At 34.6% G+C, this 26,251-nt stretch overlaps 2 protein-coding genes across 2 annotated transcripts; one reads left to right on the top strand and one right to left on the bottom strand.

The window, feature by feature from the left end:
• Positions 1–916: 916 nt before the first annotated feature.
• Positions 917–10,493, bottom strand: LOC106347649 (phototropin-1-like). The gene is made up of 20 exons (XM_013787241.3): positions 9,658–10,493; positions 9,161–9,343; positions 5,788–5,879; positions 5,007–5,277; positions 4,685–4,907; positions 4,520–4,590; positions 4,333–4,439; positions 4,197–4,246; positions 3,327–3,431; positions 3,169–3,228; positions 2,912–3,078; positions 2,724–2,808; positions 2,564–2,644; positions 2,386–2,489; positions 2,252–2,301; positions 2,061–2,167; positions 1,847–1,975; positions 1,595–1,759; positions 1,370–1,510; positions 917–1,261 (listed from the first exon to the last, which is right to left on the bottom strand). The coding sequence occupies exons 1-20, from the start codon at positions 10,353–10,355 to the stop codon at positions 1,160–1,162; spliced, it is 2,991 nt and encodes a 996-aa protein (XP_013642695.1). The 5' UTR covers positions 10,356–10,493; the 3' UTR covers positions 917–1,159.
• A 6,287-nt stretch (positions 10,494–16,780) lies between these two features.
• Positions 16,781–17,828, top strand: LOC106350252. The gene is made up of 2 exons (XM_013790161.1): positions 16,781–16,905; positions 17,057–17,828. Exons 1-2 carry the CDS (start codon positions 16,781–16,783, stop codon positions 17,826–17,828), a joined length of 897 nt encoding a protein of 298 aa, XP_013645615.1.
• Positions 17,829–26,251: the final 8,423 nt, after the last annotated feature.

Here is a 26,251-nt window from a genome sequence, read left to right as displayed (position 1 = left end):
AGTTACACATTTTGATATTACGGCACTTTTACGCATCTCAACTATCGTGTATAATCATCAAAGTCCACATGTATAAATTTGAATTTGATATCGCATTATGAACAAACATATAATATTATTATATAAAAATATTAATCAAAAAGGTTTTCGCGCTTTCAAAGCGCGGATCAAAAAAAGTAAATTATTAAAATTTATTTTCTTTGTTTTTTCATTTCACATCAAAGTTATAAAAAGATAATTTTAACAAGTTGAAGTTAAGACATATAATAAAAACATACAATAAGATTAAAGTTTATAAATACTGAAATACCTAATAAAAAAATGAAATTAACTTTTAAATTTAAAAATAATAATTTAAATAAAATTGTATTACATATCGATCACCAATCGGTTCAAACGTTAATTATGTGTTTTACCAATTTTTACAGGTTTTATGAAGTATTTATATAATGAGTATTTCTTAAAATTTAAACAAGATTACATATCGAATCATCAGATTTACCGGTTGGACCGCAGATATGGGTCGGGTTTAAAAGTGTTGATTTAAATACAAAATTTTTTAAATATACAAAGTTTTACAGATTAACAAAACACTTATAGCGTTGTTAATAAAATTTTCATCACAGAATATACTGCGCTTAAAAGCGCGAATCAAAATCTAATAATATAATAAAGCACCATATTATAATTTAATGCGCGACATATATGTTAGAGGTAAATATGTGTGTTAGTATAATAAATAATTAGCATGTTATACAATCATTAAACATATAGAATCATTGCCACACACTTCATTTTAGCCCAAATTTTGTTGGTAACAAAACTCACTAGTCACTGCAAAAATTAGTTTAGAACAAAAATCGTTTTAGAGATGTCTTTGCTAGCAATTTCATCGCATTATATAATTACTAAAAAATAGAAGAAAAGACTAGCTTTATTGAAATGTAGGATAAAATATTCCTCAGGAAATCACACAAATAGACACATATTACAAGAAATGAAGAAACACTTAGGAAAACCAATCGAATAGGTCAAAGAAGAAGAAAAGACGAAATGAAAAGAACATGAGCACTCTCGTTTGAAGCTTTGGGAGAGCAGGAGATTAAAAAGGTTTCTTGAAAACATTTTTAAGAAAACAAGAATCGTTCAATTCAAATTTTCAAAAAACACTTGTTTGCAGATCTTCTAGTTCAGGGTCCACGACGTTCTCTCCGTTTTCAGCTTCACCAGGAAATATTGGTGTTTCGAGCTCCGGAGGAGTCTGCAGATATCGAAACAAACTCAGAAACATATTGGTTTTCTTCTTTCGCGAGTCAAAGAGAAACTATTTCTTCTAACCCAAGTAAAGATCAGAAAGCTGTGAAGTTACCGTGCATCGAATCAAAGCCCAATTAATGCCTTTGAAGAAAGAGTGGTTCTTGACTTCGTTTGCTCCTTCAAGACAGCCTAGTCTCTTCTTCGGATCTCTCTGTAACAGCCTAAATATCAGCTGTTTCACTTGAAGACTTGCCTGTAAACCCATGATAGCCAAAATTAGATGTATATCTGATTAACATGAGATTAATTGATATATAAATAGTGAATGATCAATTACAGGAATACTAGCTGGGAACTTCAGATCTTTCTGAAGAACATTGGCGAAAGTCTTCTGTCTGGTTTTTCCTCTAAAAGGAGTGTATCCGTATAACATTTCGTACATAAGGATACCAAGAGCCCACCAGTCTACTGCACTTGTATGGCCCGCCCCAGTTATAATTTCCTATCAATATAATACACTAATTCCCGGTTAATACAGAGACGGAAAATACCTTAGCCAGTATTATTAAGCTTGTATATACACACTAACCGGAGCAATATACTCTTCAGTGCCAACAAATGAGTTTGATGCACGCATTGGTTCAGCCATGAAGACTGGACTTTGTTGACTCTTTTGTTGCTTCTTCTTCTTCTTTTCATCTATACTCGGAATCAACAGCTAAGAGATACATCGACAACGATTAATTAGGACATTAGCAAACTTTCCAGCAAGAATCTTACAAGGGAAGAATGTTAGAGCAAACCTGAGGTCTACAAGATGTCAAGCAAGACAGATCGAAATCTGTTAGGGAAATATCTCCATTTCCCTGGATTAATACGTTTTCTGGCTTTAAATCCCGATAAATAATTCCTGAAATCAAAGTAAATTACATATGTCAATAATACTTGCATTCCAAGTTTCTATGAAATTGAAAGTGGATGTTGAATGACTTGCCTTGGCAGTGAAGATACTCTAGTGCAACGACCACTTGAGCAGCATAGAATCTACAAAAAAAAATTATGTTCTCTATTATTTCATAATTAAACTGGAAAAGGATGTAGATTTTGTCTATGTAGGAAAACTTGTACTTTACGGCATCTTCCTTGAGAACCTTCCTAGGTTGTCGATCAAGGAGCATGAAGAGTTCTCCTCCTGGATAGTAATCCGTTATAAGACATATATGCGTCTTTGTCTGCAGATTAAACATCAGTGACCTCATGAGACTTATGAACACGCATATAAAAATATGCAAACAGATTTTTCGACCTGAAATGAAGCGTAGAGTGCTGGGAGAAAAGGATGGTCAAGTAAATCTAGGATCTCCCTCTCAGCTCTAGCTCTATGCACCTGCCAAAATTTTCATCAATTGCTACCTTTATGGCAGAAGCATGAAAAACAAGATTGTTGCGCAAGGTACTGTAGTTACTTTGTTACGGTTAAGCATGACGGTCTTGTCCATTGCTTTCATTGCAAACAACTGGTCTGTTCCATTGAGTTCCACTAAATGGACACTGATGAAACAACAAAGGTACGTTTGTAAGTTCGATGACAAAAATGTTTTTTTTTTTATGTAAAGGGTTTCATTAATTAATAGATTCAAAAAGAGTTTCAAACCTTCCTGTGTCACCGGAACCCAAAGGTTTTACCGGTCTGAAATGCTTCAGACCAATTTGTTCTCCACTCTCCAGTACCTTTTGGATAGCTTTCCATGAAGGTGAATCTTTCCTGTGAGGCTTTGAATGAACAATCTTTGAGTGGTTTGCCCATAAATCCTCTGGCGTCTTCAATAAGACAACAAAACAATCAATCAGAAATATCCTTTAAACCCTGATCTAAAACTATCAGACGAAGATACTCAATCAATCACTTACCATGTTGGCATCAGGAAGTTCTCGTACAGCCTCATCGATATTTACAGCTGTTTTCTTCACCTGAAGAGCTCAGATTCCAGGAAAAAAAAGGGTTAAGCTCTCATGCTTTGACCTTACGATTACAATTGAAAATAGAGATTTAAAGGGAGTAGGGGGACCAGCTCTTCGCCCTCTTTCACTGCAACTTCTTCAATGACATTGCGAACTGGCTCAACGTGCTTGCTCCCGTCTAGTTGCACTCCGATAAAGTATTGTACTTCTCCCTGTCCATAACATATCAAACAATACGTATTTTTAGTTTAAAATTCATAGACTAAAACTCTGACATGTAAAATGTAATGTTGAAATAAACTTGAAGGTGACGCTGAGCAGCGACAAGGGTAAAATGCCATATGCCACTTTTTTTTATAACTTTTACTAAATTGTTTTGCAATGTCTATTACAGACATTTTTTTTTTGTAAAATTAAAGTTTCATTAAAAAATTTGCTCAAAAATACTACTTACAATTTTATGCTAACTTGTAACAATATAATATATCAAAAATTATCTTTGATATATTATTTACTAATATTTTCAATCACAAAAGTTATTTTACAGTTTTAAAATAAATAGTAATATATAACAAAATTTCTAAAGATATTAATAATTAATTCAGTTCAAAAAGAATATGCTTTTATCATAATGTTTATAACATATAAAAATAACATATTCCGAAGAAGTAAGATAATAAAATAAAAATCTTTGTAAATGTAGACATAGTTGTAGTTAATCAGTTTTACAATCAAATTGTGATTGTAGAAAAAAACTTAAAATATTAGTTGTAATTCTGATTTTAAATAAAAACTTAACAAACAGTTTTCCAGAGATCATACACAATTAAAGTTTTATAAATTCTATAAATGTGCTTTATAGATAAATTTTGAATAAAATGATATATGCTCTAAGCCAATGTTTTAAAATTTCTTTAACAAGCACGGCTCTGTGGTGACGTATTAGGCAAGATACGCATGTATGTAAATCATTGTACCTTCTGATCACGCATAGGTTGCAGGTGGAAAATGTTCCAGAACTTCTTCCCTGAAACAAAGAAAGCAATGCATAATTTTCAAGACTCTTTACATTGATTCACAGATTGATCTTAGGGTAATCGAAAAGTTGAGTACCGCTCTTGGTGTAGTTAATGAGCTGAACCGTCACTTCGGTTTGGTTATCAATAGCCGCTCGAATCTTCTTTACCGTTGTTGGATCAGTCTCTGAACCTTGCAGAAACCTTAAAAAAAATATCTATAATAAATACATGCTCTTTTCTCGATTGTTTTTAAAGAAAATTAGTTCATGTTAATGTAGTACCTGCAGTTTCTGCCAAGAATTTCTTCACGGCTATATTCCGTGAGCTCCAAGAAACTATCAGACGCAAAAATCTGGAAACAGAGGACCAAGCAAATGAAACTCTTTCAGAACATGAAGTGAAAGAGAGAGTGCTTTTTTTTTGCTCTCTTTATCTAATGCTCTTACAATGGGGTTGTCGGGGAGCCTAGGATCGGTGATGACGAAGTTCTTCTCGATACGTTCGAGTGTGGTTGCGAGATCCATACCCTTTCTCATCTCCTTTTGTCTCACTTTATCATCAACACTCTCTGGTCTCTCGTCTCTGTCACTAATCTCGTCATCTTCTTCACCATACTCTATGAATCCATCTTCAAGAGACTCGTCTTGAGACTGACCCTTCTTCTTCATCCTAATAGCAGAGTTCGATTAACTTTTAATATAAAGAAACGTAGGGACTAAATTGATCATTATAAAAGTTATGGGTCAAAAGTGATATGGTGAGAATTACCCCATGAAAGAAAGACGAGAGGATTTTGCCGGTTTCTTTTCGGGATTTTCGCTGATTCGCTGCATCGAGTTTCTTCTGCCGCCCCCGGAGTTTCTCCGTCCTGATGGAACGACGTTCTCAGACATTCGCCGGCCAGGTTTTGCAGGAAGCTCATCGCTCTCCGACTTTCTCTTGAAGGGATGGCTATGGGTTGATTCGCTTAAGGCTCGAGGTCTCTTCACAGCCTCCACCAGCTCTGTTACTGAGTTAGTCGCCATATCTTTTTGGCGGGCTGTCACAAAACAAATTTTAGATTTATTTTACATTCTGTTGTTAAAACAAAAAAGATTTATTTTACTAAAAATATTTCAAAAAGATTTAAAATAAATCAAATTTTAAACCAAAAATATAAAGGATCTCAAAATATAATCCTTTTTTCGTTGACCAATTCGTTCAAAGTACGTAGCATTTGCCCCACTTAACGCTTTTTATTACGGCGGCATAGTGCAGAAAGGTCGAGTTCTAGAGTGAAATCGGCTAAAATTTTTTGAAGGATTTATGAATTTGGTGGAGAAAACTACTATATTTATAGAGTAATCATATTTTTAATGATCTATAAACAATTGATTAATTCTATGTTTGAAATGGTCTAATCAATAAAAACTAGGGATTTTGTGTTTGACTGACACAAAAATGATGTATTTGTGAATTAGAAGTTTTTTTATCAAATGAATTAGGAGTTTTCTTTGATTTGAAAGTTGGAGATAGAAACATTAACAAATGAAAATAAAAGAGTAGATACCATCATATCGAATCAGAGATTCAGGAAGCCCATTGGGTCTCAAAGTCTTTTCTTTGGCTCCTTCAGTGTGTTTGCTCACCTCCACTTGCATTCTGGTCCAAATAGAAACAAACAGAAAATACTTTTGTATCTTATTTTTCCTTCAAATATAAAATACCATAGATTTTGATCCATGCTTAAAAGCGCAATTTTTTTATTATTATTGCTAAATTTTGACATAAATTAGTATTTTGTGATTATTGTATATTATTATGTTACAAAATTATATTATATCGAAAAAGAAATTTTGTTTAAGACTACATAATTTATGAATTAATTTATTTGAGATTATGTATGTACATTTTATATAATTCTCTCTCTTAAACCTAATTTTTACTCGAATCCAAAAATAATACCAAAATCTGGTCGAGGGATATGTACATATTGGATATTCTTGGACCTGTAGATCTCGGTTCAGACGGATCCAACCCAAAATCTGGTCGGATACCCAAATTACATAATATGTATGTGTATATTAGACATATTTAGGTATTTTGGATATGTTTTTGGTATTACGAAAATTCTTTTTGGGTAAGTTTTCAGTTATACTTTCAGGTTTTAGGTAGAATTTCAAATTTTTAAAAATATATTTCGGGTATTCAGATAAAAGTTTACGTAGTGTAGGTTCTTTTGTTATATTTCAAAAAGCATTTCAGATCTTTCTCGAGTATTTAAATATTTTTTTGGGTTTTCGGTTATTTTTCAAGTTTCAAATCATTTTCAGATTTTCAGGTACTTCAAATCTTTTTCAGATCTTAATATCTGAACCGACCTAGACATGCTATGTACTCAAATATTACATGTATTTTACATGTGGTTGAATTATGATTATGAACCGACCTCAACATGAAAATAATCGACCTAAACCCGAATTAAAAAAAAATCAAATATCTATTTAGGTCCAAATGTTTATGATCCAAAAAACCCGGATAAAAAGGAGCCGACCCGAATATCTGAATATCCAGATCTACTCTCTCATTATATTTTGTGTGTATTTCATAAGAGTTCATTTGTTAAATTGATATAGTTTAAGATTTACTTGGTATATTTTTTTTAGCTTATTTTGTAGAACATATTTGTAGGTTTTTAATAGTTTTAAAATTTCTCAATAATTTTTTATAATAATTTTTCTAAAAATTAAGTTAGCATAATTTTTTAATATAATTTTATTTTAACATAAGATTTGCAAAACTATTTTTTATTAACTTTGAATTTTAAATATTTGAAACTATATAATGTAAAATAACATAGTACAATATGTTTTTTTTGTCAACCATAGTACAATATGTTTAAATTTTAATGATACAGTATATACTAACTCATTTAATAATTAATATATAAATATTGTAGATCCTGAGCATAAAATACAGTGTATAATATTATTGATTACAACCACTACGATGAAATATATAATTAATTTATAGAAAAAGTGTATCATACAAAATAAAGAGTAACAATAATTAAAAAATTAGAATAAGATTTTGAACCATGTTATTAACTGGATGATTGTATTATTATACGTCCATCATGGAATATATATATATATATATATATATATATATATTAAATATGTAGTTCATTTTAATCAAGAAGTATAGACAATAAACAGTACAATAGCATATATGAACATGCTGCATACATGTTACATAGGAATGCACAAGAGTTGCCAAGTTACCATAATTTAATTCCCTCTGACTTCGTTAAGAAACTAAGGATATTAATTAATATTATCGCGCATATTGTTAGAGGAAGGAATAAAAATCGGGTAAATATATGGTATTGAGTTTTTTTTTTTTTTTGACAAACATGGTATTGAGTAACATATTGTTATAAATATATAAGATAAGACTAATCTCTTACATATTAAAAGGGAAGCATTACAACATTTTTTTGTAGCCACATGTCATCATCACAATCATTTTTAGGATTCTTAAAAAAATATGTTGGTCCATATAAATATATAATAAGTTTTTTATTAAACTAACCATAAATTAATATAAATTTTCTTCATAGTTTCCTTAAATAAAAATCACGAAATTATCTAATGTGGCTAAAGTATATATGACAATTAATGATTTTGAATAATAAAGATTTGATAAAAATTAGTCTATTCTCTCTCATTTTTTTAAATCTTAACTTATTAAAATAAATTAAACAACCACATTAACTATGTAATAAAAATTTAGATTTTTTCGTATATGTTATATTTAAAATTTTTAAAAACGAATATAAATGACTAAAGTTGTTAAAAATCTCACATTGAAATTTTTGTGATCCATGGTTTAAAATTTATGTTATAACAAGATACAAATGATTACGAAATTACATAAGTAGGAAATCTCATTTAATAAATATTATATATGTATACTAATATTTTTTAAAAAATAAAATACATAATTATTTTAATTTCGAATTTGCTTTGAATTTTTTTGATAAACATTTTGAACAATTATTGACAACTTAATATTTAGATTTTAAACTTTGCATTGAATATTTTTAAAATTATAAATTACTAAAACTATTAAACATCCCACAAATTTTTTTATTGTTATCATTGATTTAAAAAATTTGTTATAAAGAAATACAAATGATCAAAAATATTTTTAATAGATAATATTAAAAATATACTATATATCTATGTTAATATCATTTAAACTTAATTTTATACTATATAAAATAGAAAAAACTGTTTATTGATAAAATTAACCTGAAAGTATTGTTTAAGGATTAATAAAATCTATTTAAGTATTTATACCAATTTAATTATATAAGTAATAGTTACTAAATTTTTAATTAGTCAATATCTATTTATTATTTCATAATATGTAAAAAATATATAATACTTAAAAATAATTTATATATAATATTCATTCCGCGCAAGGCGCGGATCTTGACCTAGTAAAAGTTAAGTCCAATGAATTGTTACAGCAACCTTTTATAGGTATATTTTTAAAGAATTCTTCATTTCTAATAGTATAGATATTATTCTGTTGATCCCTTGTCAAACAAACAAAATTTATCCTAAAACATTACTATTCTATCTGTTATTAATTTCGTTGGAAAGTATTCTGTCTTGTACATATCAATTCACGAGAGAACATTATATAAAAACTAACGACCAAAAAAAATAAAAAAAACTAAAAGGGAAAAAATTGGCCGTCGGATCGAAGAGATCAGATAAGCCAATGACAACTGTTAGACTTATTGCGGAGAAAGCAACGCAATTACAGGTCCACAGACTCAACTCAAGTCCCATCAAAAGGATGGAATTTAGAAAAACGAATAAATAAAGGACTTAAACGAGTAAAAACAAAAAGTATATTAAAGGACTAACCCAATAAATTTGAGGACTTTGCCACTCTCGTCTTTAATGGGCGCAATCGTGAGAAGATTCCAAAATGAGGTCCCATCTTTCTTGTAATTCAATAAACGCCCACAATAATTATTTCCTGCAGCTAATGACTCTCTTATCTTCGCTAACTCATCAGCATCTGTCCCTGATCCTTGTAAAAATCGGCTACAATAAAAAAAAACCCAAAAAGTACGATCTTCATAATTTTATTTTATTTTCTTAAATTAAAAAAATAAATTATTAACCTTGAGAAATATGCACCACAAAAAAACATATAAGTTTCATGATATTTTCTAAAAGTAACACAAAATTACGTTTATACAAGGTGTTGATGAAATCATTTTAAGATATTGTTCTACTTTTAGCAAACATCCATAAACCTAAAATATGTTATATATATTTTTGTTAGAATCTTTATGGTAATTTTAAAACAAAAAGATAAAATATTTAAGAATTGTATCAATTATAGATATTTTTACCAGTTTCTGCCGACGACCTCTTTCGAAGTGTAACCGGTCATGTTGAAGAAACCGGCACTAGCATACATAATCGGGTAATCAGGTTTGGTAGCATCTGAAACAACAAACGTTTGTTGAAACGTCGACAAGGCATCTTTCAGATCTTCCGATACCCTCGGGATCCCACCTCTCCCGCCGGCGACGTCTCCATCTGACATTTCACCGGAGCTCCGGCAAGAATTGCTCGAGTTTCGCTGCGAAGTCTTTTTCCCGTTCGGATCATTCTCTGCCCCACCTGAGTTCCTCACGCTTACTCCCTGTGGCTTTCCCGTCTTAGTATCAGTCTTCAAAACAAGTCCCCACTCCGCCGCTCTCTGCTCCGCTGCCACTGCCGCAACCTGTGGTTTCTCGGTGGTTATCGTCTTCTTGGAGATTTTCTCCGGTGATGGATCCTTCAGAGCCATCCATGAGGTTGTGACGGCGATTTCTTCAGACCGAACCGGAATAGAGGGAGCTGGTTCAGACAGAGGCTGGAGTTGGGGTTGGGGGCTGTCACGTGGATTGCTCCAGTTTTGCCACGTTGGTGGTTCTGGACGGAAGACGGGGTTATCAGGTCTGGTCGGGAAAGTTGATGGGTTGAATACTTCGAGAGAGCCACGAGTGTCTCTAGGGAGAGTCCGAGAAGACGGTTTGATCGATGGTTTCTCTGTTGGTTCCATCTCTTAGCTCTCCGCCAAGGAAACAAAACTGTGTCCAAAATTAAGTTGTATGTATATAAATAGTTAGATTTTTTTTTTGAACCACGTAAATAAATAGTTAGATTCATAGACATAGACACCGCACGTATGTATATAAAATCGGCAAATAAAAATGTTGATGTATATCTACATATATATTTATTAAACTTTTTAGTAGCTCTTTTTGTCAGAAATATTAAAATATTTTATCTGTTTGCTAAAAATAGACACGCTACTATGTTCTTTTCGTAGTAGATCCTTTGTTTGATTTCCAAAGAAATGATGGTCATAAGTGTGTTGATAATAATGATGGTTAAGAACCAAAGTGATAGATTTTGAAAATGAATTCTCTTTAATTTAGTCTCGTAGTCAAGCTAATCGTTTTTCTTAAAATTAAAACATTTACTTTTAGTGATAAATAGGCTTTTAATATACTTATTAACAGAGCCGGTCCTTGTTTTGCTAAAGCTACAAGCCAAAAATAATAATATGGCTGGTTATGGCATGATTAACCCCGGTTTCTTAACCAGAGTTATTTACTCATGATTTGACACATTTTTTTAAAGCTAATAGACGGTTCTTATATCTCTTATTTAAGAGACGGTTCTTAGCTTTTCATAGTTAAAATCTAAGAAAAACTAAGAACCGTCTTTTAGCCAAAACTAAGAATCCCAGTTAAGAGACCGATGTTAATTATAGTCTTAGGTTTGAACCCTTCACCTCTAATAGAAAATAAAGGCATTTGATCACCGGACTAAAGTAACTTTTATAGAATTTTGTGGCTGATATTATACTTAATAAAATGAAGGCCGAAAGTCTATACTTTATTAGCTTCTAGCAAGGGTCGACACTGCTTATTAACTAAATTGCGATAAATATGTAAATTAAAAGATATTTCATAGACTTACCCCACAGGTAAAACGTATAATATTATACCTAATTTTCCAAGATGCTAACCGTTAAAATTTATCAATCACTCATGATGTTTAAATCTATAAAACTGTTACCTTGGATAACAAGAATCTCGTCTCTTTGGTGTCTTCTTTTGGGAAAGAATAGACTACACATATCTAACATGATAATGAATACACACACATATATATATGCATGCAGGTATATGTTGATATCAAATTTTTTTTGGAAGAGTTATATATGGTTTGTGGACCACAAAAAACTGATATATGAACTGGAAATATGGCAATGTTGAGAGTGACAATTCCTTCTGAAGCGGGGGCTAAAATTGAGAAAACGATACAAAGTTTGTAAAGTTCCAAGACTTTTTGAGTTTTCAGTACCACGCAACACATGCATTTTCTAGGGATGTTCTAGTCATTTCGTTATGAAAATGGACAGTGTCATTACAAAAAACATAAGCTGAGCTAATTTCTCGGCTTGTCTGGTGACCTGAGTTCCATAGCTATTCGATCAATCATTTCTTATTTTTGCTTCTAACTAAATTCTGTTGACAAATTCATTATTTAAATATTAAATATAAGTGAAATTATCAAAATTCAACACTTTACAATATTATTGATTTTAGTATAAGTGAAATTATCAAAATTCAGCATTTTGTACAACTACGACGGTGTAATTTTTTTCCTATCTGGTTAAATAATTTTTTTGCTTATATTTTCATTTTAATATGGTTTTTTATTGCTATAAATTTTATAAAATTATAGCATGTCGCACTATCTTTTTCACAGTCACTATCGACGCCTTGTTTGTATGATAAAAATGATTTTTATTTAAAGATGAAAAGAGTAAATTTTTGATTGGTAACTGTAATATTTACATAAGTATTAATATTTTAAACTTGACTTTTAGGGTTAGATAACTATAAAAGTTCAGTAAAATACACAATTGCGATGTGATTTTTTTTTTTGAAACTTAATTGCCATATGAATTTCACAGAAAAAAACTGACATTCAAACAAAAAAGTGACATCCTTAAATCGGTTTTTATTCTGTGTAAGCATGCATTACAAAATAAACTAGTCTACAACCAAACTGACAACATATAATGAGATATTCTTCGGTGATTATATTTCTACCCATTTTAACCAAACGCACAAAGTGTGACAAGAACCCTAAAGGTCAACATACAGATCGAACCAGATGTACAAAACAAATAAAACATCAAGAAATATTCATTTGAAAGTTTTAAATGTTCTCTAAGAATGTTTAACTTTTTTTTTTCTTTTTCTAGAAAACTATGTAGGAAGGCAAGTGCAACAGCAGGATAGCAAAGGAGAAACTACCTGGCAAGTTAACTTGTGTAGGAAGAAACAGATTATCTTCCGAATTTCTTTCACTATCTCTCGTCGTGACACACCAGAACAGCTGAAAATAGAGTTCGGAATGAAAACTTAACTTTGCCGAGGGTTTTTAAAACAAGGGAAAGTTTTGATCAGAAGAGATTCAAGAAAGATAAAAAAATATTTAGGGTTTATGATTGAATTAGTCTTTTTCTAGCTCCATCACTTGATTATTTGATATTCCCATGCCTATAATGTTTCTGATTCCACATGGCTTTATTTTTCATTTTTAACCTTTAAAGGTTGTATATATAAACAAAACTATTATCTCAAACTCGTTAGTCTTGATAATTAGATAAACATGAGGATCCTTAATAATAAATTTATATGGTGCTCAGTCATAAATGACACGAATGGTTGTGACTTAACATTAGAATATTTTGAATAAATTTCAGTATAACCTTAAGACAAACCCTACTACTATATTAGAGAAGCACAGAAAAACTTGCTTGTTGTAACTTGAAAAGCAGAAATAAATAAATAAAATTCCCAAGGACACATGACACAACTCACAAGTGTGTGCGAGTGATGGTTTGTTCCTTTAAAAGTTTCTGATTTGTGTCAGTGACTATAGGTGTGAGTGAGTTGTCATTTGGAAACGCCAAACTATACCGGGCAAATGGAGAAACGGGATATATTACTAACAAATGGATTTTTAAAACGCAGTGAAGCTTTCTTTTTACTATTTGTAATGGTAAAAATATGTACTTATACAGTTAGGTCATTTGATATCTTAACATGTTGCGTTAGACCAAGAGTCAGAGAAGCAATGTGTACTTTGTTCGACGGCGCAACTAATACAGACTGATCATCCCAATGGATCACGACCAAACTTGATTGAAAATATCGGACCGGTTTACTATAGATTCAAATATTTTGTCGGAATCATTGTGGACAAAATTACTGAAGGATATAACACACATAGAAGAATGGTAACACTTCATACACAAGTAGGGACCATAACCCATGTGAAGATTGATCAAAGAGAAAAAAGATCTTAACGAGTTATTATCTTATATTCGTATCCATCATGTGGCAATTGTGGGTATGAGTGTGGGTGGGGGCAGAAAATGTCACATCAATTTCACATATGGGCGCTTAATTTCTCCCATTTTCTAAACTGACCCCTCTTTCTCTGATAGATATAAGTTCGGATCCTGAAGAGAAAATAAGATGATCGATGGGTTAATGATTGTGCAAGCAAATGTCTACATTTACCATAATCCACGTTTCTTGATCTTTTTTTTTTTTCGTTTCTTGATCTTAATTCTCAGTTACGATGATTTAAATTAATAAATATACTAATTTATCTGTTGATGTAACTTTTTTAAATAAAATTGAAGTTAAGATAAACCAATATTACATATTCTTTTAATTTATTAAAATCATGTTTAATCTGAATTCGGCATGTACGAGATAAATGCACAAAATCGATGGTAAGTTATTAAAAATATGTTTTTTTTTTACGTCGAAAGGTCATTCTATTATTCAAGCTAGAGGTGGTCTGGGTAACCAGACCGGAATAGAACAACCAATAAAAAGTAACTCCCTATGGAAGGATCTCGCAGTTTTAGCTAAGAAATCTGAAGTCTGATTGCGCGCTCTTGGTACATGAGTGATGCTGAAGTCCGGGAAGCATATTTGAAGCGTTTCTATCCTCTCCAATTCCGTTGCAAAGTTATTAAAAATATGTTTACTCATTGATTAAATTGATTATAAATAGAAGATGAAATAGTAAATATATCATGAAGTTGACAAGAACGTTAAAACTGTGTAAACCGTAATTCTTGTGCTGACTTTTGTGCGATTGTGAATAATTATGCTATAATATAGGTCGTTTTCTTATAAAGTCGACTCCATTCTCTTTTTTCCTCCAAGTCGGCGTGTTCCTTTGACCGCCTCTTAATAAACTGTGCCAAATTCAGTTTATTTGATGGGCTTTGTTCGATCGATGTAATCCATCTCCAACAATAAAATTCTATAATTCATTGTGAGACACTACAATAAATCTTCATAATAGGTAAGGACTGGCGACAAAAATTTTGTAGTCTGAATTATTAACGACGTAAATGGTAACAGATAGCCATAAAACATAAATTGACCAAATTTGTGGCTACTTTGTAGCGATCTGTAGCTGTTTAGAAATAAATTAGTTGTAGTAAAAAAAATTAATTAGTCATAAATGGGTTACAACTGTTTTTTTTTTTGCTAATTAATTATGAATACTATAGTTTTTCAAAAATATTGTATATAATGAGAGTTTATTTTTGTATATAATGAGAGTTTGGGCTATCCTGGCCTTGTACTTATATTTTGCATTGATTTGTTCAGAGGTATATCCTCATTGAATTTAATTCTTCTAAAGATTCTATCGCTTAGTAAATTTTCGTTATTCCAAACTAATGAAGTTCTAAACTGCAGCTCTAGGATTTCTAAACGGATCATTATCACGGACAAGATGACCAATTTAAAGCTTTGGAGAAGCTGGGTTTTCAACAAAAAATTTAGTAGTTCTAGATCTTTTTGTATTTAGTTTTTACAATGTTAACATTTTACTATTAAACAAGTTAATTTTTGTTCAATTATGTCTAAAATTAAATTTAAAATTTAATTAAATTTTTCATTTTTAAATTTTGAGGATTAAATATGATTTTAAATAAATAATTATATTTTAATTTTAAATTATTTAAATCATAATGTGGTTACAAAAAGTCTGTAGCTATATTTGTCACTAACTAGCACTAGAATAAGTTGTAGCTATATCGTTGCTATTGGCTACGGAAATGGCTATTGCTAGTTCATTCCTAAATAGCTACGGATTGAGTTTAGTGTCGGTGCAAGAATTAATTTGTTGCTATCTGTCGTAAGCTGATCTTAGCTACATATTGTATTTGATAGCTACAAAATAATCGGTAGCTATTTAAGTAAGTTTTTGTAGCTGAGAGACGAAGTTGATCTCAATGAATTTGTAAGAGTAGGTCCTAAAAATAAACAACTCAACACTTGTCTCTCAAATTCTGTCAAGTTTCCATCTCGGGACTTACAAGAGATTAAGAATAGTTTGTAGCAAACCATCAACATCCCGCTTAGTGCTAGTCATACCAATATTAAATCGATTAAATTAAACTGGATTCTAGTTTACTGATGGGCCATAAATTTTACCCACTTTTAGCCATGGTGTATAAGTGTTTGAATAATTAATTACTACGATATAGAGTCTATTTAGAGTGTTTACAGGTTCATGGACGATTTGAAAGAAATTGGTGATTTTGGTGTATTTTGGAGCCTTTTGAGTGCAGAGCTGCATAGACGCGTTACATGTTTAGCTATGGATGGAGACCTTACGACCGTTATATTGAGCCTATATTGTAAAAGAGGATATATCTTTGAGGTATCTTTCCAATGCCGCCGGTTTGAAGTTAATCAGCATCCCGTAGCAGAAGTTATGCCCATTTTACTGAATCGTGGTCAGTTTGCCATGCGAGAGGAAGCTGTCGAGGAGATGAAGGACTGACGATCAACGGTGCACCCTTGGTATCGATCGACGGTGATTCTAGAACACGGACAGAGCATATTTTATGACCGACTGAAGCCCATAAGCAACCACAAATTACCAGAATACCTTTGGACGACCTAAAACCCTATTTATGTATTTTCTAAGCCATTGTTGACGGCTACATTGTATATTATTCATAGTTCTAGGTTTGGAGAGAAGAGAGGAACTCCTTGAGAGTCCTCTTGGTACTCCATCGGTACTAATTTATATTATCCATAGTTCTTCTATTCATCTATGATTTATGTGACAACTATCATGTCTGAGTATATCCACCTGTTAGGTTTAGGGTTCTATATGGTTTTGATGAATTAGCCCCAAAATAAGATTGTTAGAGAATTGATACCCAAAAAAGAAATGGAGTTCGCCCTAGTTGCCTTTTCTCTCTGACACGGAGTCCGAGACAGCCGCACAGCAAGCTCCTCAGCCAGAATGAAGATCTCTCGCCAGTGAAGCTCCTACTCCTCACTGCCTTCCGCCGCCGCCGTGGACGCACACTCCGCGAAGTTTCTCCTTTTGGTATCTTCCTCTTTCCCTACAATGGCTTTCCTTGTAGCTGAATCATCTGCTCCTCCTTCCCTGCCCCCTGAACCACCAGATCCAGATCTACAGGTGGTGTGTCCGGTAGATCCTCCAGAGCCTCCAGTTCCCCCGGATCCTCCACCGTGAGGCGTGTCTCTTGGGCTTCCTTAAGCAACCGTCTAACCACAAAATGGCGTCTCCGTTTTGCTTCTTACTCTGGTGGAAGTTTTGGCTCTCTCCAAGACCATCTCCTCAAGCTTTTTCCCAGATCTCAACTCTGAAACCTCCATCCAGGATAGCGACAGGAAATGGTGGTGGTGGCGTTCTCCCTGTGTCCGCTAGTGACACTTACTTTGGGCTTCATTCTCCTGTGGTATACAGGTCTCTATTTGAGTGTGTCGATTGGTCGTCAAGTCATTCTCCTGTGCTATACAGGTCTCTATTTGGGTGTGTGGATTGGTCATCAATCAGTTCTTGTTTCGACCTCCCCACCACTTCTCTTTGTAAGGTCCTTCATGCTCATCTTAGCTCTTTATTCTCTACTTATTCTGCTACTGTAGAATGGTTTAGACTGCTATTTGTGTGGGTAATGTTGGAATTGAGGTTCATGATTCTAAATGGTGATATACCGATGGGCTTAGTTTCATTTGGTTCTACCTTTGCGACCTCTAGTAGCATTTATATCGCCTTGGCGCGATCGTCTGCAGTATGCAGTTCTCTTACGGGTTTCATTCCGGATGTTGGTGTTGTGTTTGTGTATCTCTCTTCTTGGTGGCAGTTAGAAGAGAAATTCATTTTCATCTTTATCCCGATGAATTTGGATGTGATGGGAAATGATTTCCCGCTTGTCCCTCGTTTGAATCAGTCTTCTCTCCTAATATTTCCTCCTATAAGGAGTGAATTGGATGAACGAGCTTCGTTGGTATTGCAAGGATTTTCCTCCCATCGAATGTTCTTCTCTGCGTATGGTGCAGTGTGTGTGGTCTTACAGGTTACACTAGATGCGGTCTTTGAAGAAGCTTATGAAGTTGTTGTGATCCAATTTCATATGGCTCTTTTTTTGTGATTTGTATCGCCATTCTATCCCTTATGTTGTTGTTGTTAGTTTGGCTGTCAATAGCCTGTTTGTATCCTCCTTTGATGGAGTGTAAACATATTTAAAATTAATGCAAGTTTGGTTTGATAAAAAAAAAGAGAATTGATACCCATTGATTAGAAGTATTCTTAATGCATAGTTCTAGAGTAATTAACTATATCCTGAATGTAGGACATATTATGATTGTGTGAGTAGATTCATAATATTCTGATTGAGTTAGGTTTGTTATAAATACGTGAGAACTGATCGACCATTCTTAGTGTTAATCAACTCGCCACAACCATCGATCGATATCGACACTTGACCGTCGATCGATAGTGTTATAAAGTGAGCGGTTGAGTCCTAGCGTATCAGGTCGCCTAGCATCTTATCTATTATATTTCATGTGCCTAAATTCTAGATCTAGCAACCATCCTTCCATCAAACAGCTCTCAGTCCCATAAAAATAACTATCTTGTTCGCCCCATTAATTTACTATATTTACTGCATTAATAAACTATTAGTCTAGCTTAATCATATAACTATTAGATCTATTGTGTTCCCTAGCTCCATGTGGATTCGATCCCTAAGTACTACAACTCGACCTCTTATTTGAGAGTATAAATTACTCTTTAGGGTAATTTGAGTGACATCAAATTTGGTGCCGTTGCCGGAGAGCTTCGATCGCCATTAGATCTTGTTTAGTTAGATTTAGTCTAGATTTTACTACTGTTCTAAAAACTCATAAAATTTTTTTTTCTATTTCCGGTACATACATCTCAGTACCAGGAAACAATGAGGAGATGATTTCTAGGTCTTTCAAAGAAGGAGCTTGCTGATTCACGCACGATCCGTAAGTCTACAAGGAAAGCATCGATCGACACCCTCCAAGCAGCATCGATCGACATCGTGAACTAAGCATCGAACAGCACTGTTCATCCCAATACTGTTCATCATGGTACTGTTCATCCCAGTACTGTTCATCCCAATACTGTTCATCATGGTACTGTTCATCCCAGTACTGTTCATTAAGGTACAGTTCATCTCGAAACTATTCATCATGCGCCGATCGACACTGTTCATCTCGTGTCGATCGACACTGTTCATCCCCGTCGATCGACACTGTTCAAACTGCTTCAATCGATACTTTTCATCCAGACACTGTTCATCGCGACACTGTTCATTTGGGCAGTGTTCATCCCGACACTGTTCATCCGCTGGAAAATGACACAACCTACGGGGAGACAGAGAAGATCGAAGTGCTCATACTTAAAGTCGACGATAATGGGATGTTAAGAGATGAAGAAGATCGCACTCAAAACAACGCATGAAAATTGATTAACGCTAAGGGTGCTGTGATCCCTGATGTGATTGTTGTTGCTGATATGAATGACTTTGACCTGAGCCGAGAGTGGTATGATTGGGGAAGTCAAGACCCCTTCCAAGGTCTTCCTCACCAGGATCCCATAAACCACATTGAAGAGCTTGAGGATCTCGTGTCAAGGAGTGAGCATAATGAAGTACATGTTTGAATACCACATGCTCTGCAAGATTTTCCCATATTCTATTTATGGGGATGCATTTAGCTGGATCAGTCAACTACAGCCAGGATCTCTAACCAGTTGGGAGGACACTGAAGGAACCTTCTTTTACAAATTTCTTGATGAGGCTGAAGCAACTCGAGAAAGGGAGAAGAATGATAAATGGGATAGGATGGTTGAAAGTTGGCAAGTAATGAGGGAATATCAGATTCCAAGACAGCTGTTCGACTATATTATGGCAGAGAGAGATGAATATCATGGATCTGGAGAGCCGAGCAGAGTAGACGAAGCTGGTACTGGTGATCCGACCTCAGCATCGATTGACAGTACGTCCTCGGTATCAATCAAAAGCATGACCTCAACGTCGATCAACACCACGACCTCACCTTCGATCAACACCATGACCTCATCATCGATCAACACCACGACCTCACCATCGATCGACATCACCATCTCAACATCGATCGACAGAAACTCCTATTGCCGATTAACACCTATTGAAATCCTTGAAAGTTCGAGTTGTCCTCAGGACATTGCAGACTCGACACTGGAGAGCACATGTGAGTCAAGCTGTTATCTTGCCTTAGATGTAGCCAAAGAGATCACCATGGAAGATTTCTTGGAGATAGAAGAATTTTTGGAGCTAGAGGATGGAGAAACGCTTGAATATTTTGATTCTGATAGGGAAGTCACTATGGAAGACTTTTTAGAGCTGGAGGAATGGCTTGACTCGGAGCAGAAGCTTGATGACGAACGAAACAATATGAGAAAGGATCTGGAAACTTTGTCAAAAGCTAGAATCAGTTGACACCAACCTGATGAAATCGATCGACATCCACCCTGCATCATCGAACAACATCCACCCTATATCATCATTCACCATCTACCGGATAGCATCAATCTGCACCCACCCGAAGGCATCGCTCGACACCCTCCTGATTGCATCGATCGACTACACCCACCTGATATTGATTGACAGCCATTGCTGGACGAACAACGAGGTTGCATAGTTGAGATGGAACCGATTGAGGAAATGATGCATAAGTATGAGGTCTCACACCTTGCTTTCCATGAACATCAGAGACCACCTATCCACATAGAAGAAGCTGCTGGGATTCGCAAAAGAGTGAAGAGAATACATGACCCTGTGAAGATTGTAGTTTCATGTGCAGTATTTGAAGTTAAATTTCCTATGCCACCCGATATAGGTACACATCTAGGTTTCTACATTGGGGTTTGATGATCATATGTATCCAGTAGCTTCTCAGAGAAGAGAGTTGAGATGTAGAGGTGAAGTCGATAAGGGCACCACAGATGCAATATCGAACGACATTAACAATCCGACATCAATCAACGCTACCACTTCACCATCGATCGGCACTGGACGCATATTAGAGCAGAAGGAGTTTGATGTGTGTGAAAATATTTTTGATGGAGATACCACCACGCGATCAGACAAGTCTGGGGGAAAGAAGAGGAGAATTGGAAGAAGGGAAAAAGGATCATGGACGGTCCTCAGTTATCATTGATTCCTCACTTCTCAGATGGTGTCAGGAAATCCAGAGTGCGCATCAGATGCTTCTCACAGCTATTTGCAAAGCTTCGAGCACTCCTTATTGCTGAGATGATAGACAAAGGAGAACAGTATGGAGGAGGCTTTCACAAAAGAATGATAAAGCTTCACCAAGAAGGCATTGAGATTTGTTTTTGAGCAAGTTTTCATTCTCATCCGGACTAAATCAGATCTCCAAAGTCAAGCTAAATGACTATAACAAAGCGCTGAGTGGGAGGCAACCAACTATTAGGAAAAAAGAAAAGATCCGAGGAAGACGAGTTTGCACAAGAATCGACGATGACTAGCTAGCATCGATCGACAGAGCATCAACAATATCGATCGCAACTTAAATGTGTTGGGCGACATTCACATCAAAAGCAGATCTGAGTAGACGATTCCTCAGCACATCGAACAATGAGACCAGCTCGATATCGATCGACAGCACTTCAGATCCAACGATCGATTGTCTCTTCATTGTGTCGAATAATTTTTCTAGCCATCGACCGATGAGACCATGTAACTATCATTCGACAGTACTTCAGCAACAACGATCGATTGTCACTTCATTATGTCGATCGACACTGACATCATCGAGCTGGTTATCATTCTTGCTTGTTGAATTGAATCATTTTGCTTTAGTTATCACCATAACTCTGACTGAATTTACACTGTGGACAGTGTAGTTTAAGTTTGGGGGGAGGTTTACTGATATTAGTTTATTTCATGAGTCTTATTAAATGTTTAAAAAAAAAGAAGTTTTTATTGAGTTAAGAAGGGGACAATGAACTTATTGATTTTGCTTGTTATCTAACTACACCATTATAGACTTACTAGTTGCAGATAGCACTAAAGATACTAAAGTGGATCAACGTGTCAACTATGTTACAATTGCTGAGAATGTTTGAAGGAACCAAAGCTAACCTCCAACCTAACTGAGCTCAACTTTGCTTGTCTTGGGGCTTGGTATACATGAGATCAGATTCTTCAAACAAGTCTGTAAGGTAAAGCCCTGTGTAGATGTCACCCTCTCTCTCTATATTTCGAAATTTAGATTTAAAAAAATAATAATTTATATATATAACTATAGATGATAATTTAGAAAAAGAATTCGAACAAGACTTGGTGGCTACAACCATTAAGGCTTGATTCATAAGAATTCTATAGGTAAAAGATTCAAACATGACTTGGTGGCTACAACCATTAAGGCTTGATTCACAAAGAATCCTAGGATGTAAGTAAAAAAGAAGTGAACATAATTTGGTGGCTAAAACCACTAAAACTTGATTCATGGAAGCCTGTCCAATCTTGGTCAATGATCCTGCAATAAAAGCAGATTTTGACTGAGAGAGAAACTAGTAGAGAGAGGAAAGGAACTCCCATTTACCTGCAGGTCCAGATAATTGTTTGAGCATCCTTGCATCCTGTGATCGATACTCCCGAGGTAAAGCCTACACTTTTACTTATGCAAGAAATGAGGTTGGTAAGGGGGATTGTCATACATGATTTGCTAAGTTGTTGACTATGTGAATTTGGTTGCTGGACTAGGATATGATATAATGTTCTTTTGAGATTAGGATTTCCTAAGGTGATGATTCTGAGTTTTAAATTTGTGAGTCCCTGCTGTTTTCAAACCTCTTTCAGAGAGACTGCATGTATGTTTTGCTTGAGCACAAGCATAAGGGTAAGTCTGGGGGAGTTGATAGGCCATGGATTTTACCCACTTTTAGCCATAGTTTATAAGTGTTTTTATAACTAATTACTACGATATAGAGTTTATTTAGAGTGTTTTCAGGTTCAGAGACGATTTGGAGGAAAGTGGTGATTTTGGTGTATTTTTGAACCTTTTGAGTGCAAAGCTGCATAGACACGTTAGATGTTTAGCTATGTATGGAGACCTTCCTACCGATATATTGAGTCCATCTCTTAACAGAAGATAGAACTTTGAGTTAGCTTTTCAATGCCGCCGGTTTGAGGTCAATCAGCATCCTGTAGCAGAAGTTATGCCCGTTTTACTTAAGAGTTGTCATTCTGCCTCGCGAGAGGAAGCTGTCGAGGAGATGAAGGACTGTCGATCGATGGTGCACCCTTGGTGTCGATCGACGGTGATTCCAGAATACAGGCCGAGCATATTTTATGACCGACTGAAGCCGAGAAGAAACCACAAATTACCAGAATACCCTTGGGCAACCTAAAACCCTATTCATGTATTTTCTAAGCCATTGTTGATGGCTATACTTTCTATTATTCATAGTTCTAGGCTAGGAGAGAAGAGAGGAACTCCTTGAGAGTCCTCTTAGAAGTCCATTGGTTTTTGTTTTAACATCTATTGCAATTTTTTCTATTCATCTATGATTTCTATGACAACTATCATGTCTGAGTAGATCAACATGTTAGGTTTAGGGTTCTATATGGTTCTCATGAATTAGCTCCAAAATAGGATTGTTAGAGAATTGATATCCATTGATTAGAAGTATTCTTAGTGCATGGTTCTAGAGTAATTAACTAGATCCTGAACTTAGGACATAATATACTGCGAGAGTAGATTCTTTGCCTGATAATATTCTGATTGAGTTAGGTTTGTTAGAAATACGTGAGAGCTAATCGACCATTCTTAGTGGTAATCAACTCGCCACAACCATCGACCGTCATTGACACTCAACCGTCAATCGATAGTGTTATAAAGTGAGCGGTTGAGTCCTAGCGTATCAGCTCACCTAGCATCTTATCTATTATAATTCATGTGCCTAAACCCTAGATTTAGCAACCATCCCTCAATCAAACAACTCTCAGTCCCATAAGAACAACTACCTTGTTCGCCCCTGCAATTTACTATATATACTTCATTAATAAACTATTAGGCTAGATTAATCATATAACTATTAGATCTATTGTGTTTCTTAGCTTCCTGTGGATTCGATCTCTAAGTACTACAACTTGATCTCTTATTTGAGAGAGTATAAATCACTCCTTAGGGTAATTTGAGTGATATCATTTACCCTAAGAAGTAGAAATGCGGGAATCGTATCGCTGTTTTATTTGTAGATTTAATCATGGCGCCTATTCGTTTCTCGCACCATCTCTCTATAAATAGATAAATTTCATTTCAGTTATTCATTTCTTCTTGTGATCAAAAGTAATTTTCTCTTGAACTCTCTCCCTTTTTAATCGCTTTACTTTTTTTTTTCATTTCTGATCTACCACCACAAATTCGTTGGCTTTCTCCATTCTGCCCTGTGTTTGTTAGCTGTTCTTTTTCTAGTTAGCTACTCTAGAACTCAAGCAGTAAGTCCAATTCTGATGAAAGATTTCAATAGATTCTCCATAGCAGTTCTATATTTCAGTAATTCATCTTAAACCCTAAATCTGACAAAGGAAATTACTCAGATATGATCAAACAAAGGATATCAATAATCTGAATATAATGCATGAATAGAATAAGGTATAAAAACTGAAGTTCCAATACAAAATCTCTAAATGAGTTCTTGATATTTTCTCCAAAAGCTACTAAGTTAAAAAATATTATGTTGGTAAATTGTATAAATGTGGTATGTTGCTTAAACAATGGAAAAATGTATAAATACTAGGTATAAAGTCGGCCAGGAGAAATCTTGTAAAATGTGGATCTTCTAGACTTGAGTCGGTCTTGAAACAAGTCGGACTCATCTACTCGCAGTGGTGTCGAGCGATACTAAAGGTGCAATGTCGATCGATGCTCCTTCTAAATCTTGGCCCTGGCTCTAGTTTCTTGAAAAGCTACGAGTTTCCTCATCCATAAGCTCTAAAATGCTCCATAATTTCCACATTTCTCTAAAACATACTTGGACCTGAAAAGGCTCTAAAATAGACTTCAAACACAAATAATAGTCTCTAAAAATGACTTATACTATGGCTGAAAACTGGTAAGTTCCATAGTATATCAGAAGGCAATATTAACATTGATTCCATGCTAAGAGAGCGATGAGAAGCTTGATGAGAAGCTTGATTCCAAGCTTGAAGGGTGATGTGAAACAAGGAATAAATGCTTGGAAGGCGATGAGGCAAAGAAAGGAGAGAGGGAAGTGGGTCCCATGAGTGGTGAAGCCTTTATATTGTTCTCATTTTCTCCATTGATCGTTTCATATACTTTCAGAACTATTCGTTTTTATGTAAGTTTTTCTGCAACGGTTTTCCAAAAGTTTGTTTCACGGAAGATTATCTCATAGATATTCCTACGAGAGTTTTCATGTGGAAAATTTCCGAATTTCATTTTACGAAAGATAATTTTATAAAACTAGTCCTTTCTTGTATAAACCTTCTGCAAAAATGTTTTCCGAATACTCTCATGTTTGGACATAGTTATCTATTCTTTTGTCCAGAATAAAGTATACGAAGTTTGTTCTTGTATCATTATTTAAACATGCTTGTCTGTAGTAGTTTCTTTGATATATTTGGTTCATATTTTCTTAAGGCATAATTTTTCGAAGGATTTTAGCCGGTGATTTCGTCATGACCGATTTTTACCTAACACATACTGAGATGGTCCGTGATCTTCTTGTTCATGATCTTGTGTAGAATTTGAATAGGAGTGGGTGACTTACTGTGCAACCGTTTGTTCCTCTCACAGAAGATCGTATGCATTGCAGACTGAAGAGCATACGGGCACATACTCTTGTTTTACAATACTCATAATCACTGATTTGATAAGTTAGCAGTCGCCCTGCATAAGACAGTTGCCGGCTTGTCCATGTTGAAACCGAGTACTGATACGCTCTGCCAAGAGAAGATAATCATTTTTCCGCATATATACTCTTAGTCATGAGTGTCAATCTAAGATAACGCACATGAAGAGCTCCTCGTTCAAATGGAAAGTTTGCAAGTATTGCATCCATGGTAGCCTGAGGTTCACCGGCCATGTATATTGTAGATTTTTCTAGACTGATCTTCAATCCCAAACCCACTGCAGACTTATCAAATACAGTGATCCACCTTTGTCCAAATTTTTTGCACCTTCCACAAAGGAGAGGTGGGTTAGAGAGATCTTCTTACACAAAGGATGATACCCAAATGGCTTATCTCGCGCTGCCTTATCCAGCCTTGCTGATAGAACATTCATACATACAACAAATAAGTAAGGGGATAGGGAACAGCCCTGCCTCAGACGTATTTTACTTTGAAAATAGTCAGCAAGCTCTCCATTAACTTGTACTGAAATAAAGGAGCTGTAATGCACAATCTGATCCAATGGACGAATGATTCAGGTAAACCAAGCGCTGGGAGAGTATCCAAGAAGAGGTTCCATTGAACCGAGCAAAAAGCTTTTGGGATATCAATTTTTACAG

This window comes from Brassica napus, chromosome A6, assembly GCF_020379485.1.
Source record: "Brassica napus cultivar Da-Ae chromosome A6, Da-Ae, whole genome shotgun sequence".
NCBI classification, from domain to species: Eukaryota; Viridiplantae; Streptophyta; class Magnoliopsida; order Brassicales; family Brassicaceae; genus Brassica; species Brassica napus.
The sequence above is the reverse complement of the archived record's forward strand: the minus strand, read 5'-3'. Positions and strand labels throughout refer to the sequence as shown.

Bases quoted from the DNA above. Each gene is read 5' to 3' on its own strand.
- LOC106347649 (XM_013787241.3), bottom strand. From the start codon at position 10,355: ATGGAACCAACAGAGAAACCATCGATCAAACCGTCTTCTCGGACTCTC. The intron at 3,432-4,196 runs GTACAATGATTT...TGTTATGGACAG, and splicing joins AACCTATGCGTGATCAGAAG to GGAGAAGTACAATACTTTAT. The intron at 3,229-3,326 runs GTCCCCCTACTC...TGAGCTCTTCAG, and splicing joins TGAAAGAGGGCGAAGAGCTG to GTGAAGAAAACAGCTGTAAA.
- LOC106350252 (XM_013790161.1), top strand. From the start codon at position 16,781: ATGGCTTTCCTTGTAGCTGAATCATCTGCTCCTCCTTCCCTGCCCCCT. The intron at 16,906-17,056 runs GTGAGGCGTGTC...ACCTCCATCCAG, and splicing joins GTTCCCCCGGATCCTCCACC to GATAGCGACAGGAAATGGTG.